This window comes from Arvicanthis niloticus, chromosome 20 (assembly GCF_011762505.2).
Source record: "Arvicanthis niloticus isolate mArvNil1 chromosome 20, mArvNil1.pat.X, whole genome shotgun sequence".
Taxonomy (NCBI): domain Eukaryota; kingdom Metazoa; phylum Chordata; class Mammalia; order Rodentia; family Muridae; genus Arvicanthis; species Arvicanthis niloticus.
In genome coordinates this window covers 50,171,829-50,188,286 of record NC_047677.1, presented here as the reverse complement: position 1 = coordinate 50,188,286, position 16,458 = coordinate 50,171,829, and the positions used below count along the sequence as shown (strand labels likewise).

The 16,458-nt window shown below is 51.6% G+C and overlaps 2 protein-coding genes across 2 annotated transcripts; both read left to right on the top strand.

Moving 5' to 3' along the window:
- Positions 1 to 517: 517 nt before the first annotated feature.
- On the top strand, positions 518 to 3,888 carry Nrm (nurim). The gene is made up of 4 exons (XM_034524147.2): positions 518 to 741; positions 1,948 to 2,144; positions 2,608 to 2,784; positions 3,022 to 3,888. Exons 1-4 carry the CDS (start codon positions 609 to 611, stop codon positions 3,301 to 3,303), a joined length of 789 nt encoding a protein of 262 aa, XP_034380038.1. The 5' UTR covers positions 518 to 608; the 3' UTR covers positions 3,304 to 3,888.
- Positions 3,889 to 4,355: 467 nt separating this feature from the next.
- Positions 4,356 to 14,069, top strand: Ppp1r18 (protein phosphatase 1 regulatory subunit 18). The gene is made up of 4 exons (XM_034524146.2): positions 4,356 to 4,712; positions 5,694 to 7,261; positions 12,158 to 12,365; positions 13,265 to 14,069. Exons 2-4 carry the CDS (start codon positions 5,699 to 5,701, stop codon positions 13,282 to 13,284), a joined length of 1,791 nt encoding a protein of 596 aa, XP_034380037.1. The 5' UTR covers positions 4,356 to 4,712; positions 5,694 to 5,698; the 3' UTR covers positions 13,285 to 14,069.
- Positions 14,070 to 16,458: the final 2,389 nt, after the last annotated feature.

The window sequence follows — 16,458 nt, the reverse complement described above, 5'->3', positions numbered from 1 at the left end:
TCTGGGTAGCCTTGGCTATCCTAGAACTCACTACATAGACCAGGTTGACTTGAAACTCGGAGATCTGCCTGCGTCTGCCTCCCAAGTGCTGGAATTAAAGGCATGCCATTATCTCCCAGCCTTTTCTCATTGTTTATGGCTTTTCCATAATGTAGTCTCCATATGTAGTCCAGGCAAACTTCAAATCCTCCTGCCTCATCCTTCCGAGTACTGGAATTACAGGCACAAGCCACCACACCCAGCTCTAAAATGGTCACTAAACAAAAATCTATGTTGGGCGCGGTGGCGCCGTTTTTTAACCCCAGCACACCATGGACTGAGGCTGGAGAATAAGGAGTGGTTATCTTTAAAAATAGGATGTTCTTTATGTTTCCACGCAAGGGAAGCTCTGTCTTCACTTTCCTCGAGAACACTAACCGCGCTGAGATTCGACCCACAAGGGTAGCTACAGACTGGCTGTCCTGACAACATTTGGGATTCCAAGCTTCGCGCTGTGACGCGCCGCTCGCGGTCCCCGCCCTGCGAGGACACGGGGGCGGGACCTGGGCAGGGCCAGCAGTCGCGGGAACCCTGAGCCCGCCTCCTCGGCAGGCTCCGCGCTGCTCGCCATGGCCCCCGCGCTGCTACTGGTTCCCGCAGCCCTCGCCTCCTTTATCCTGGCCTTTGGCACCGGAGTGGAGTTCGTGCGCTTCACCTCCCTGCGACCGCTGCTTGGAGGGATCCCGGAGTCTGGCGGTCCGGGTGAGCCGCAGGGAACCAGGGCGAGCTGAAGCGGAGAGGAGGAGCCGGAGCAGCGTGGCGAGGGCGGGGCGAGGAAACAAATGACAGGGAAACCGCCAAAGCTGGGAGGCGCCGCTGGGAAGGGAGCAGAGGCTAAATCAGAAACTCCAAGATTAGTCCTGTGCAGAAAGCTGGGAGTGAAGACTGACAGAGTACGGGTGGGGGTGGGGGTAGGATTTTTGTGGAGAGAACCAGGGAAAGGGGAAAGGTAAAAAAGGGAAACGCTAGAAAACCGCGGACAACGAGGTGTGGTAGCTCACACCTTTAATCCTACTATTGGAGGGGCAGAGGCGAGCTGATCTCTAGTTGAAGGTCTATCACTAATGATTTCAAGTAGTACTGGTTTATTGAGTGAGGGCTGTGTATGTAGAGACCCTGTCTCGGAAAAACAAAAACAAACAAACAAAAAAACACAACAAAGACGACTTCCCCAGCCTCCTTGTGTGTGTGTGTGAATCTATGTGGAATGTGTGCTTGTGTGTGTGTGTGCGTGCGCAAGTGCAGCTGAAGGACAACCTTGAGTGCCTTTTCTCAGGAGCCAACCACCTTTTTTTTTTTTTTTTAGACAGTCTTACTATGTATCCCCGGCTGGCTTGCAACTCAGAGGCCCGAATGCCTCTGCCTCCCACATATTTTTGGGACAGAGTTTTTTACAGAGACCTGAGGCATACCAATGAGGTTTGATGGATCCACTGGAACTGGGGATATAGATGGTTGTTAGCTGCCCTGTGGATACTGAGAACCAAGCTGGGTCCTCACGGCGTGTGTTAACCACCAAGCCTCTCTGGAGATTCTTCTGTCCCTGCCTTCCCAGCACTAAAATTACAGACACACACCACCATGCTGGACTTTATGTAGGGATGCTGGGGCTCGAACTCAGGTCCTTGGGTTTACACAACACTACATGGACTGACCCATCTCCCCAGCCCTCCCACCTTGGTTTTAAGGATGACCTTATCTCCATTCTCCTAAGAACCTTCTTCCCCAGGAAGAGGCCTAGGGAAGATGGAAGATTGAAGAAACAGGAGAGGGAACTGGGAATGGCTTTGCTTTGACAAGATCTTGAAAGCATCAGGGGTGTGGCATAGGGCTCCAAAAGAAGTGGGTAGGGGAATGTCCTAGCCATCCTAACTGGCCTTTTGTCCCTTTCCTCCCCAACTCCCTCAGATGCCCGCCACGGGTGGTTAGCTGCCCTACAGGACCGAAGCATCCTTGCCTCCTTGGCTTGGGATCTGTGTCTTCTGCTACTGTTTGTGGTACAGCACAGCCTCATGGCGACCGAGGCAGTGAAGGCGTGGACATCCCGGTACTTTGGCGTCCTTCAGAGGTCGCTCTATGTGGCGTGCACCGCCCTGGCCTTGCAGGTATGAGGCCTTGCTAAGGGAGACTGGAGGAACAGAACTTGCAGAACTCATCCTTCATTCCTCCTGGGTATATACTCCCCTCTGTCCGCAAAGGTGTATATGTCTGAGATTCCTTAGCACACTTAAGAGTCTCAGCCTTGCAACATTGTTCATGTTTTACTGCTTCAGATCTGAATTCCTCCCCAGTTCTTATCATACAGCCTCTCTAGGCTTCACAATAGCACTTGTCTTCCTGTTGCATAGGCTAGTTTGGTGATTATCCACCAGTCCCCAGCCCCCATCCCATCCAAGTCTGCAAAAATCCTGTGTAGGGATGGATGGGTCATCTTCATGTCCTTGGTACCCCACCCAGAACCCTCCACATGGTAAATAGTTACTGTCTATACCTGGCTGAAAGAGTCATCGTAGGCTACTGTGGGGCAAGGGAGACCACTGGTATGCCCAGCCTCTCATCTTTCCTCAGTTGGTGATGCGGTACTGGGAGACAACACCGAGAGGCCCGGTGCTATGGGAGGCTCGGGCTGAGCCATGGGCCACCTGGGTGCCTCTCCTCTGCTTTGTGCTCCATGTTGTTTCCTGGCTCCTCATCTTCAGCATTCTTTTGGTCTTTGACTACGCTGAACTGATGGGCCTCAAGCAGGTGAGAATCCCACACCCCGACCTGAGACATGTCTGCGGGTCTCTCCCTCCCCGCACTCTTCTGACTTCTCTTGGCTTTGTTGTTCCTTGCCCTCTTTTATGACCTTCTCCTTCCTTCAGCTTGCCTGCAAAGGACAGTAACTGTAGGTCACCTAGGCTTGAGGGTGAAGCTGGGAAGAGGGCAGAGGCAACTGAGAAAGAGGGCTTGACTTTGATTTCCTAGTGTTCTCTCTTCTAGGTTTATTACCATGTACTGGGACTGGGAGAGCCTCTGTCTCTGAAGTCTCCTCGGGCTCTAAGACTCTTTTCCCACCTTCGACACCCAGTATGTGTGGAACTGCTGACGGTGCTGTGGGTGGTGCCCACCTTGGGCACTGATCGTCTCCTCCTGGCTCTTCTCTTTACCCTCTACCTGGGCTTGGCTCATGGGCTTGACCAGCAAGATCTCCGCTACCTCCGGTCTCAACTACAAAGAAAACTCCAGCTTCTCTCCAGACCCCAGGATGGGGAAGCAGAGTGAGGAGCTAGTTCTAATCCCTGTATTTCCTTTCCCACCCTAAGATCAAATCCCTTAGCATCCAGGCCGTGTTTGCTTCAGACCAGAGGTCATACTCTGAAGGGTCTGTCCCCTCTCCTGCTTGAGAACTCAGTTCCAGGGTCCTGATCCTGAACTCTAAATTCAGAGTTTCCACCACTGGGCTTCAGGGTCCATGTCTCAGTCTCACCAACCAAGAATGGTTTACAAAACTCGAGTCTCCTTTTCTCCTAGAGCATGGCCTCCACAGGCACAGGGTCAGCCCTGAGCACTCCCGCCCCTGGCACTGTTATTGGCTCAGCACCTCAGGGATTTCCTTCCATGTTTCCACTTCAAGGAGCTGTGTGTCAGGGCCTGTCTCAAAGTTTGTAGGTAGTGTCTCTATTGTACCACGGCTGTGCTTCCTCCCCACTCCCGCCTTCCTTTCTCCACCTCCTTAGGTCCTTTCCTATTGCTCTGTGGTGTCTTCTACAGCGATGTCTCCCGATTTTAACTCGGGTTGACTCAGGGCTCCCTGCTCTCCCAAAGGATATGCGCTGTGGAAAAATTAAAAATTTTATACATAGGATATCCAGTTGTCTGTCCATGACTCTCAAGCCACAGAACCAACTGTGGGAAGGAAGATGAGTCCTAGTTTTTGTGGCGACAGCCAAGCACTCTAGGAGGATCGCTGGGCTGGGGCCACACCCCATGGACCCGCCCCATCTCTCAGTCATCCAGTCCTGTTCCCTCCAAATATTACAGTTTCTCCGCGTATAGATCAGGGAACCCCTGGGAGACAGAATAACTCTCTGGGTGGAGAGCGAACTCCCCAAACCATTTGCCTCAGACCCCAGGGCCTGGCAGCCGCCTTCTCCACCACGGTAACAAAGACTGGCCAGGGGAAGAAAAAGCGTGGGGAGGAGCGGCGAGAGATGGGAAGGGCGGGTCCGACTCCAAGCAGCTGCCGCTTCCTCCCCACGTCCCTCAGGGGGCCTGAGTCACGGGCCGCCGCCCCAGGTCGGCCAGCTGGAGAAATGGGTCTGGACACCCTGATTCTCCAGGGCTGCAAGGAAGGGAGCGGGTAAAGGTCTCTGGAGACAGACAGCGGGAAGCGAGGGGATTGCCACGGTTGGAGAAAAGTCCCACCAGAGTCCCACGCGGGAAGGAGGGCAGCGAAGCCCCGCCCTTCGCCGGGCTCCTCCCTGCGCCCCCTTCCCTCGCCCCATTGTCCATAGACAAAGCGGTCGCCGCCCCCGCCTGGCCCCCTGTCTGCGTCTCCGTCCCTCCTCCTAGGCTCCCTCTTCCCTCCTCCTCTCTTCCCCTCCCTCCGGATCTCCCTTCGCCTCTCTCCTCCTCTTCCTCTCTCCCGACGCCTGACTACACTGCACCTCCTCCTAGGGACCCCGAGGCGTGTAAGTTGACTGTGGGGCTCCCACTTTAAGGGCAGCGCCTCCTGGCTCCAGATCTCCCCTTTGTGCACAGATTGTCTGTTCAGTTCCCTCTGGTGCACGGCCCGCTGGGTCAAGGTCCCCTGAGAGCCGGGTCCCTCGTTCGGGGACAGCAGAGGCGTGATGTGGGTCCTCGTCGCGCCCGTGTTCTGGGGCGTATCTGGTGGGGAGGCCGGCGAGACTGTAGGGACTGGACGCGAGTGGACGCCAGGGTTCTGGGAATACATAGACTGCACACTTGCTCGGGTACCAAAAGTCCCCCGAGGAGGGTATTTCCCCTGACCCGCCTCGGAGGCGGGATAGTCAGTGGGGTAGGGGCCGGACTGAGGGGCGGGGCCGAGCGCAGCCGAGAAGGCAGCCGGGACCTGCCAGGGCCCCGGGCGAAGAGGCGCCGGCGCCCTTGCCTTTTTCTCGGTCTCCCCTTCTCCCCTGGACCTCTGCCCTCCACATCCGTCCTCACCTCACATCCGTCCGACCTCCTCGCCCCTCGCCGGCTGGTTCCCTATTCTTCCCATTTATCTCCCCTGGGTACTGGGGAGGCAGTCTCGACTGAACCCGCTCACTTCTCAGCTCTGGCTCCTCCGGCTCCTTCCTCGCTCTCTCCTGCTTTTCCTTGCTTCCCTTTCTCCTATCTTAGGGACGGTCTGGTGCCCACAAACCCCAATCTGGCTCTGCCTATGCCCGGAATCTAGACTCTTCACCTCTCATTCTCCCCACCCCCAGCTTGGCACCCAGCTTTTCTCTTCACTTTTTCAGTTCCTGACTCTTGCCCTCCTTCTCACGGTCTTCCTTTATCTTCATTCTAAATTCCACTGTCCCTCTCTGCCCTTCTTAGTCCCTTCCCGCATCACTTCCTCCCCCCCGCCCCCCATTCTCAGTCGCTGGGCTCCTCTGAAGCTTACCCTTCCTGTTCCTGTCCCCCAATACTCTCTCCTTCACTTCCAGTGACCATGACCGCTATCCCAGATTGGAAACTACAGTTGCTAGCCCGACGGAGGCAAGAGGAGGCAGCGGTTCGTGGCCGTGAGAAAGCAGAACGGGATCGCTTGTCCCAGATGCCAGCCTGGAAGCGGGGAATCCTGGAACGACGCAGAGCCAAGTTGGGTCAGCATCCTGGAGAGGGGAGCCTTGTGCCTGGGAATGCAGAGGCCGGACCTCCCGACCCAGATGAATCTGCTGTCCTTTTGGAGGCTATTGGACCAGTACATCAGAACCGATTCATCCAACAGGAGCGACAGTGGCAGCAGCAGCAGCAGCAGAGAAACGAGGTGCTCTGTGATAGGAAGGCTGGGCCTCTGGAGGCTCTAGAAAGGAGATCAAGTCCTGGTAATTTAAGAGATCAGAGCCCTAAGGGAAGAGAGTCAAGAGAAGAGAGGCTAAGTCCCAGGGAAGCCAGAGATAGGAGGCTGGTGATAGGAGGAGCCCAAGAGTCAAGTTCGAGGTCTTTGGAGACTCGAGACTGGAGGCAGAGCCCAGCAGAGGCCAGAGACCTGAGTTCTAGACCAGCAGAGGCTCAGAAATGGAGGCTGAGCCCTGGAGAAACTCCAGAGGAGAGTCTGAGATTAGCAGGTTCTAGAGATCACAGTCCCAAGAGAAAAGAGGTATTGGAAAGCAGACTGAGCCCTGGGGAGCCTGGCGACCAGAAGACCAGCCTGACAGAGGCCCATAAATGGAATCTTGACTCAAGAGAACCCCAGAAACAGAGCTTGTTACAGCTGGAGGCCACAGAGTGGAGGCTAAAGTCAAGCGAAGAGAGAAAAGACTACTTGGAGGAGTGTGGGAGAGAGGAAGAGAAATTGAGTCCAGGGATTGTCCCAGACCAGACTCCAGTGACAAAGGAGGTTCAAGACACCACCTCTAGAGAAGTGGAGACTGCTGAGCAGAGGCCCACTGAAGGCTGGAAATGGACCCTAAACTCTGGGAAGGCTCGAGAACGGATGCCTTGGGGCATAGATACGCAAACTCAGAAGCTAGACCCTCCAGCATCTTCAGAGAAGCACCAGGGACCTTCTGGTGTGGAGGCTGAAGAGGAGGCTGAGAAAGAGGAGGCGGGGGCTCAGAGCAGGCCTCTGAGAGCCCAGCAAAACCTCTGCTCTGGGCCCTCCTCCCTCCCACCAGAGCACTCTGGGACGGAAGGCTCCAGACAACAGGAAGAGGAAGCGGTAGAACCCCGGCCCCCAGCACCAGCCCCTCTATCTCCCCCACCCTCGGCCCCAACAGCCCCCCAACCCTCTGGGGATCCCCTCATGAGCCGTCTGTTCTATGGGGTGAAACCAGGACCGGGGGTGGGGGCCCCCCGCCGCAGTGGACACACCTTCACTGTCAACCCACGGAGGTGTGCGCCCCCTGCCAGTCCAGCCCCTCCTGTCAACCCTGCCACAGCTGATGCTGCAGGGTCTGGATCTGGGAAGAAGCGGTACCCAACTGCAGAAGAGATCTTGGTGCTGGGGGGCTACCTCCGTCTCAGCCGCAGCTGCCTTGTCAAGGGGTCCCCTGAAAGACATCACAAACAGGTAAGAGAGCTACCATGCCTGACTGGGTAGAAGTCTCTTTCTAGTTCTGACTGGATGGCTTTTTTATATGTGCGTTTTCTTGTCTTCTATTCTTTTTATTCCTGACCACTCCCTTCCCCCCCTGCACACACACACCCTTCCTCTGGGTAGCCTTCCTTTGCCATTCATTTTAGAGCCCCAAGGATTCTGTTCAGCACTCCACTGCTGTGTTGGGGTGTGTTGTTTTCAGGGTGTGTCCAGCCTTGTTTCTTCTTTCCCCACTTTCTCTCAGTCCCCTCTCCTTTTCTTCCTTTGGGTTTTTGACCCAGTTCTGGTAAGAGAACAGATAACCACCTGTGAAGGCGTGTGAAAATAACCTGGGGGTGGTGGTGGGGATGGGACAGAGAAGTTCAGGGAAGTTGGAATGGAGGTCTCAGCCCCAAGAAAAGAGGGGTCAGAACTAACCAAGGACATCCCAGAACAGAGTTGGGGTGGGGTGAGGTGATGGAACAGAGCTGAAGAGTGGAGAGGAGTTCAGACCCCAAGTCATCTCCTATTACCCCTCAAGAAGAGGCCGTTTGAAGTGGGTGACCTCAGGGTTGCCTGCCCCTCCCCCCAACTGGGCAAATGTTAGACAGTGCTTCCTTCTCTCTGGGGACAAGAAAAGCCTTCTCTTCCAAAATATCTCAGTCCCTTCCCCCATGTTTCCTCCCTGGGCTTCCCCTCCCCCCACAGAACTGGCTCAGCCTCGGTTTGGTTTTTCCCCTCTGTTCCTGCTACCCTGGCCTCTCCCTACCCTGGGGTAGAAAAAGAGAGAAGTTCATTTACACTTAACTAAGAGCTGGGGCTGGTCCAGGCTATGTGAGAGTTGGGGGCGGGGGCGGGGTGGGGCTGAGGCCGGCTGAAGGTCAGAGGTTAGACTGAAATGCAGACATGCAAGGAAGCACTGGACAGGGTAACTATTCCCTTTGGCTCTTGCCCAATGCCTTCCTAATATGTACCAATAGTTTTCCTAAGTGAAAAAAAATCTCTGGAGAGAGACAGTACTACAGTCAGATGCCTCAGACCAGAAGGTCCTCCACACAACACACATCTTCCCAGGGCCTGGCAAGCCTGTTTCACCCATCTTTCATGTAAATGTGTTTGTGTGTGTTTAGTGTCAATAGACGGCCATGAGGACCAAAGATCACGGCTAAGCCATGGAGTCATTTGGTTCCTCCCAGTTGGTCTTTTTGTTGTTTTTAATTCATGTACACAGTTTCGGTTCTCATTATCGTATTCTTGAACATGACTTTTCTTCCCGGCCTCTTCCCCGCTACTATTGGCTCTCTCTTCTTAGGACTGGGGAGATAGAAAGGACAGAAGACAGGAAATTCTCTTAGGGTGAGGTGTTCGGAAAAGTCACTTCCTACTGAAGCTGGCTTGTGACTTTGGAGAATGAGCAGAGGGAGGCATAAGGCTTTGTGGCTCAAACCTAGGAACCATCTGGGGGAAGCTGAGGAGCCTAGTGCAGAGCAGGACCTGTGCTGGTGACCATACCTAGGTCATCCAGTAGGAGGGGCGGAAGCAGACCTTCCAAACAGGAAGCCTGGGGTGGGGGCCCGGAAGGCTGGTGGCACTGAGTGGGAACACTGGGTCTGGGCCCCGAAAGAACTGTGCTCAGGATGTGGTGAGAGAATCAGGAAGCAGCTACACTGGGGCGGAGGTGGGGAGGAGGCTGCACAGTTCCTCGACCTGACCACCTACCTCTTCCTCACCCTCTGTAAGTCCACGCCCGTGCCTCTCTGCTGTCTGTACAGCCTCAGCAAGGATTACTGTGCCTTGCCCTGGCTCTATCCCAACCATTATCACCGTCCCTCACCTTTCCTAAACAGTTCCTATCTGGCTACTTCTACCAAACTTATACCAGCCATCATGAGAGACACCACCCCAGTCCTGAGGCGGGAGAGGGGCTGTAGCTGGTGAGCTTCCCAGCAGCCTCTCTGTCTGGAGACCTGCCCCTCCTTCTCCGGCCCCCTGGTGACCTTATATAGCTGATGAGAAGATCTAGTGAGTCACTTCCCTCTCTGCTCCCCCCAATTTGGGTTATGCATTCCTAAGAGGCCCAGTCAGAAGCTGGGGGGTGGTGAAACAAAAGGGGGGGGGGACACAGAATTAGACGCTTTAGTAGATGAAGTGGATAAAATGAATTCCTTCACAGAACAGATGATAAACTGCAGAGGCTGGAGAAGGGAGCTTAGGAAGAAAGGAGAATGACCTAGAAATTTGGCTAAATCTGTCAACAACAGAACCAGTAAGAGTCCCTTTTCCAGATACTGTGGTTGAACCATCCAGTGGTCACCTCTCGCTTCTGTCAGCATTTTCCACAGCCTTGGTTCCCTGTTGGGACTTTAGCTGATGTCCACACAGACCCTTATCTTATGAACTGTGGCAACTGTGTATATGAATAGTCAGTGCGCTCAGCCTTCTGCACCAAGGGTTATTCTTGATTTCAACCAAGCACAGGCCAAAAATATTCAAGGCCCTCTAGGCTGGTGGCTTGGACTTTTAATTCCATCTATGGATGTCAAGTTCAAGGCCAGCCTGGTCTGCTTAATCAGTTCTAGTCTCAGAAATAAAAAAAAAAAAAAAAAAACAGAACTAGAGAGAGATGGCACAGCCATTACTAAGAGCACTTGCTGCTCTTCCAAGGAACTTGGGTTCAGTTCCTAGCACCTACTTAGTGGCTCCTAATCCTGCACCCCAGTTCCAGGGTATCTGATGCCCTCTTCTGGCCTTCTTAGGCACTGCATGTACATGGAGCATTTCATGCAGGCAAAACGCCCGTTTCAATAATATAATAATAATAATAATAAATCTGAAGGTATATGGGAGGACCTGTATAAGTTGTATGCAGTTCCATACCGTTTTATATAAGGGAATTGAACACACTGGCATTTTGTGTGAAGAGGGCTTACTACAGACTCCCCCCACCCCTGAGATATTAAGGGAGAAGGTCTCTGTAGTGTGTTAGAAGTGGGGTTGAGTAATTATGGAAATATTGGTACAAGTGTGCATGTACAAAGATCAGGACACAGAGCAGGATGCAGATGTGGCAGCTTCTCAACAGGTTGCTCTGGAGGCGCCTTCCAGGCAGAGGGAGCTGTCAGCGCAGAGGCCTGGAGGCAGAAGCAAATCACCCTGTTGCATTTGGTTAGGCTTTGGTTTTTTTTTTTTTTTTTTTTTTTTTTAAGTGAGATGAAATAAACCATTGCAGAATACTGGGTGGTGGTGGTGGTGGTGCATGCCTTTAATCCTAGCACTCAGGAGGCAGAGGCCAGCCTGGTCTACCAAGCCAGATCCAGGAAGCTAGGGCTACACAAAGAGAAACACTGTCTTAGAAAAAGAAGGCGGAAGGGGAGTGGGGGTAGAGGAGGAGCAGCAGCAGCAGCAGAAGCTGAAGCAGCCATTGCAGATTTGGACACAAGGAGTGACACATACAATCTTAGGTACCCTCCTTTCCTTAGGGACCAAGTTGTCCCCTCTCTCTCTCTCGTTAAACCCCTTAAACCATGCTGTAGATCACACGGAGGCTCTAGGGCACTGGGCCACAAATGCCCTGGACAGATCACCTGGGATCCCCTTCTGTTTGTCTTCCTAAACCCTTGGGATTGCAGAGTTAATCCCACTGTGTCTCAGAGCTCCTTAGGAGGGCAAAGGGGAAGGACACTGAAGACAGCCTGTTTTGGGGGGATTTCTGGCTCTCTCTGGTCTCTGTTTTTGTGGGGACCCTGTGGCCTCTCCATCCCTACCCACTGTTTGCCTGGACTTTGCTCTCTATCCTTGTCAGTTCACCAGTTGCACATTCCAGGGACTCTTCTGTGCACTGAACATCCCTGGGTTCATCTAAACCTTTTTGTTGTCTTATCCATTGCCCATCTCACTTCAGGTTTCTTTGTTTTGGTTCTGTTGTTGTTGGTTTTGGTTTTGTTTAATACCTCTGCCTCACAGCAGTGAAGGGAAGAGACACTAATTCTGCCTTACTTGCCAAGATTCCCAGTCCTTGCCATGGTAAAGTCTCTTTTTTGGGGGTGTGTATGTGTGTGCTTTTTTTTTTTTTTTTTTTTTTTTTTTTTTTTGGTTTTTCGAGACAGGGTTTCTCTGTGTAGCTCTGGCTGTCCTGGAACTCACTCTGTAGACCAGGCTAGCCTCGAACTCAGAAATCCGCCTGCCTGTGCCACCACTACCTGGCGCAGCCGGTGCTCTTAACCTCTGAGCCATCTCTCCAACCCTTCACCCCTTTCTTTTTTAAGTCAGAGTTTGATACACATGGAAGGCTGTCCTGGAACTTGGTGTAATCCTCCTGCCTCATCTCTTGAATGCTGAAATTGCTGGTGTGAGGCACCACACCTGGCTGGTTGTTGTTGTTGTGGTTTTTTTTTTTGTTTGTTTGTTTTTTTTTTTTGTTTTGTTTTGTTTTGCATTAATGGGGTGGGGTGCAGAGAAACACCTGACATAACACCCTGTGAAGATCAGAGGTTCCAGAGAAGCCTGCCTGCAATCGCTTTCACCACTGAGCCAGTGTTTTGCTGGCCTGTATACATGCGCACTACCATGGAGTCTGCAGAGGGCATCAGGTCATGTTTCCTGGAATTACCTTTACAGATGGTTGTGAGTGCTGAGAACTGACAACCTCTGCAAGAGCAGAGTGCTCTCTTAACCGCTGAGCCGGCTTTCTCGCCCCTAAGTGTTGTTTTGGTGCCATTAGAAGGAAGAATCAAAATGTAAGAAAAAGCCAAAGCCCCAGATGGATGAAAGGGAAGGTCTGCGGGGTGCCTAAGGCCAGCAGCCCCTCTCCACTTGCATCTGCTCCCTAGGCCCTCCCTGAGGTCCCCTTGTAATGAACCTGCCTCCTTTCTCCTTTCTTCTTACTCTCAGCTCAAGATCACCTTTAGTGAGACAGCCCTGGAGACCACATACCAATACCCTTCTGAGAGCTCGGTACTGGAGGATCTAGGCCCGGAGCCTGAGGCCCCCATTGCCCCCTTAGAAACCCAACCCGACGATGACGATGAGGAGGAAGAGGAGGAGTTGCTTCTGCAGCCAGGGCTCCAGAGCGGACTGCGAACCAAGGCCCTAATCGTGGGTAAGCGGCTGCGACGCGGTTGGCGGAGGGTGCCCCCTGGTGTCCATGAAGTGGTGGTACTTTGAAGGAGCTTGGCCCAATCCGCTCTATCTGCAGATTGCTGAAAGCATTGGAGTCTGGACAATGGAGTCTCCAGATTTCAAAACCAGAGCTGGCTGGTTCTCCAGATCTCTAAGCTGGTTTAAAATATTCGTGTTGGGTCAGATGGCACGAAGTCTGAATTCAGCTTTTCAGTTACTTAGGTGTGATCCTGAATCAATGCGAGCTCGGTTGCTATTTACTTTATGTGGGTGTGCATGCCCGCACTCTAGGATCAAATCTATGGCCTTGAGTATGCTAGGCGAGTGCTGTACCCACAGTCTTCATTTGCCATTCTTTAAAATAGAGTTAACAATTGTGTCCTGGGCCTCGGGTGTGTGTTGGTCAGTGATGAGATAGATTGCTGAGAATGGTGACTCATGCCCCTAATCTTATCACTGGTGGGGTGGGGCGGGGGGCAGATGGGCCTGGTCTACACAGTGAGTTCCAGGGCACCCTGGACCCCCATCTGAAACGAAGAAAAAAGGTTTTGTGCCCTGCTTTAATCCCAGCACCACAAAAACTTTGATAATAGTAAGTACTTCCTGAAGTTGTCGGGAGGCTTGCGTAGCTTTTGTAAAGCACCTAGGACTGTAGCTAGGTATGACTTCACCTTTGCTGAGATGATCGTGAAATTAAACAAGGTACCTAGGACGGAATCCAGTTAACTGTGATGACCGCTGTTCCTGGTGACAGGCACACATCCAACACTTTACAAAGACTTCTCTTGTGCCAGTCAGCCACTCTTCAGTTCTGGGATGCATGGGGGGAGGCTGGAGGCCCTCTCCACTTCTCTGACTTGATCACCTCTTTTCCTGCAGATGAGTCCTGCCGGCGGTGACCATCTTCCAGTTTGGGCACATACCTCCCTCCTTCCTGTACCTGAAGATTCTGGAGTCTGGATGATTCAGAGCCGACAGACCTGGCCATGAGCCTGCCTGGCGGGGAAGGGCATTGAGCATATTCTGACTTGCTTTTCCTATCCTGTTTCTGGGGCAGAGCCAGTAGCCTAAATTTACCCCTAACCCAAGGTGCCCCGTGGGTGGAGCATCCTTGGTGAGCTAAGAGTGAGCATCAAGTCCTGGGTTGGAACTCAGGATTTATCTGGAATTGAGATGTAGCACCTCCAGCTCTGCAGCCTTACATAACTCCCAGCCACTCCCGGGGATCCCACTCTACCCACAAACACCCTTTTTCTAGGTCACTACCCCTTTGTTTACAGCTTCCTTCTCTCTTGATCACAGCTTGGTTTACATAGCCCCTAGCTCCCAGTCCCACCTGCAAAGTCCCAGGTTTACAAGCCATGCCTCCCCAGGAGCCCCTGTGGGGTCCTCCACCTTCCCCTTGTTTCATTGAGAGTGACTTGGGAAGGTGTGTAGCCTTCTTCAACTTTGCTCAGTATTACTGTGCCTCGGTTTCCCCCAAGAGGGTAGGCTGGGGATCCTAACCCTGAACCCTATGAAAGTTATTTAATTCTGTTCTTCCACGTGGTTCATATTGAATTGAATTGCAGTGTGGGGGAGCCTAAGGAGGTGCTTTGCTTCTCCCTATTGCTCCTTTGTCAGCTGCCCAATTTGTTTCATTTTTGTAACTTTCTGTAATAAAATGGAGCTCTTTTCAACTCTCTTGCTGCCTCTTTTTTTTTGGGGGGGGGGGGGTGTTCGAGACAGGGTTTCTCTGTATAGCCGGGGCTGTCCTGGAACTCACTCTGTAGACCAGGCTGGCCTCGAACTCAGAAATCCGCCTGCCTCTGCCTCCCAAGTGCTGGGACTAAAGGCGTGCGCCACCACCGCCCGGCAGAGCACCTGTTCTTGCTGAGGCCGATTCCACTCCCATAGTGGTTCACAGCTCTGTAACGCCTGTTCCAGGGAACCGGGCACACATGTGGTACACAGACATGTGAGCAGCACATTCATTCACAAAACAAATCATTAAATCCCAGCACTGAGGAAGCAGAGAAAGGCAGATCACTGAGGTTTTGTTTTGTTTTTAAGACTATTTTATATTTACATGTGAGCACACTGTATCTGTCTTCAGACACACCAGAAGAGGGCATCAGATCCCATTACAGATGGTTGTGAACCACCATGTGGTTGCTGGGAATTGAACTCAGGACCTCCAGAAGAGCAGTCACTGCTTTTAACCTCTGAGCCATCTCTCCAGCCCCCTTTGGGATCTCTTGCTTGGGACTGTTTGACCTCAATTACCCAAACAGGAACGACTTCAAGCGTGCACCATCCTGTCCACTTAGATTCCTGGACCTGAGCAGACATAACTTATGCTGTCTGTCATCAATAGAAATACCAACAGCAGAGACAAGAATATCCAAGTTAAACTTTATTCAGAGAACTTGCATCTGACAAGGCAGTGGATCCTAAAATAACTGCCTCTCATCTTCTCTCCAGGCACAGGCTTTACAGGAAGCAGAGAAGGAAACAAAAAACATCAATTATTCCAGAACTCAAGTTCTGTCGCTGGTCAGCTGGTCAGTCACATTTCTGAGTCACATTTCTGAGACCTGTGACATCATGCCTGTTCACTCTGAAGCTCAGAGAACTGAGTTAGTGTCTGCTAGTATCTTCTGCTCCCCCAGGGTCAGCTGTGCTGGGGAGGGGTTAGCTCACAACAAACCATTATGTGCTAAGTTGTTAATAACATTCGCGTGGATTGCTTTTTAAAGATTTAGCTTTTGATTTATTTATTTATGTGAGTACATTGTAGCTGCCTTCAGACACACCAGAAGAGTACATTGGACCCCATTACAGATGGTTGTGAGCCACCATGTGGTTGCTGGGGATTGAACTCAGGACCTCTGACAGAGCAGTCAGTGCTCTAACCACTGAGCCACCCCTCCAGCCTGAATTGCTTTGTAAAATGTGGAGTATTTTGACCTTATTCATTCTTCTCGCTCCCTGTCAGTATGAAATAAAATCTACTTAAATTGCCCCTCATTTTTTTGATTGTATATAAATTACACATTTCAGTCAAGTGTGATGGTGCATGTCTATAATCCCCACACTTAGGATGAAGTGGGAACAACAGGATCACGAGTTCAAGGTTGCACCAGGGTAGGGGAAATACTGGGGGGGGCTCCCCTCAGAGTCGAAGGAGAATAGGGGAGGAACTCTTCCAGGGGGGACCCAGAGGGGCCAACATTAGGGATGTAAATAAAAATAAATAAATAAATAAACGAGTCTGAAGTTATCTTTAGCTCTGTAGTACAGACAGGGCCAGCTAATGCTGTTCTGAGTCCCCCTGGTTTTTTTTTTTTGTTGTTTTTTTTTTTGTTTTGTTTTGTTTTTGTTGTTGTTGTTTTTTGTTTTTTATTAAATGGTACCTAGAGAGCTGGTTCTACAATTAAGAGCACTTAGGTTTAACTCCCAGTACATTTTCAGGAGATCCAATGCCCTCCTCCAGATTCTGAGTGGTATACATACTTGCAAGTAAAATGTTTTTATATATAAAGCCTCCCGCCCAATAGAGCGACTGGAGAGATGATTCAGTGGTTGAGAGCCCTTGCTGCTCTCTCAGAAGACTTGAGTTTGGTTCCCAGCACCTACATCAGGCAGGTCACAACTGCCAGTAACTCCAGCTTCAGAGAGACACAATGTCTCTGACCTAAAAAGGCTTTTGTGCACACCACACACACACACACAGACACACACCCCACACGCAGATAAATTCATGCAGGTAAACACACATGCACATAAATAAATATATATTAAAATCTTAAGATATCCAAACTCCCTCCCACCTACATATCTTTATTATGTACCTTTAATTTTTTTTTTGTTTTTTGTTTTTTGTTTTTCGAGACAGGATTTCTCTGTGTAGTCCTGGCTGTCCTGGAACTCACTCTGTAGACCAGGCTGGCCTTGAACTCAGAAATCCGCCTGCCTCTGCCTCCCAAGTGCTGGGTTTAAAGGTGTGCGCCACCACCGCCTGGCTGTACCTTTAATTTTTAAAAATTTAAAAATATTTTAAAATTACATTTATGTGTGTTTGTGTATGAGTA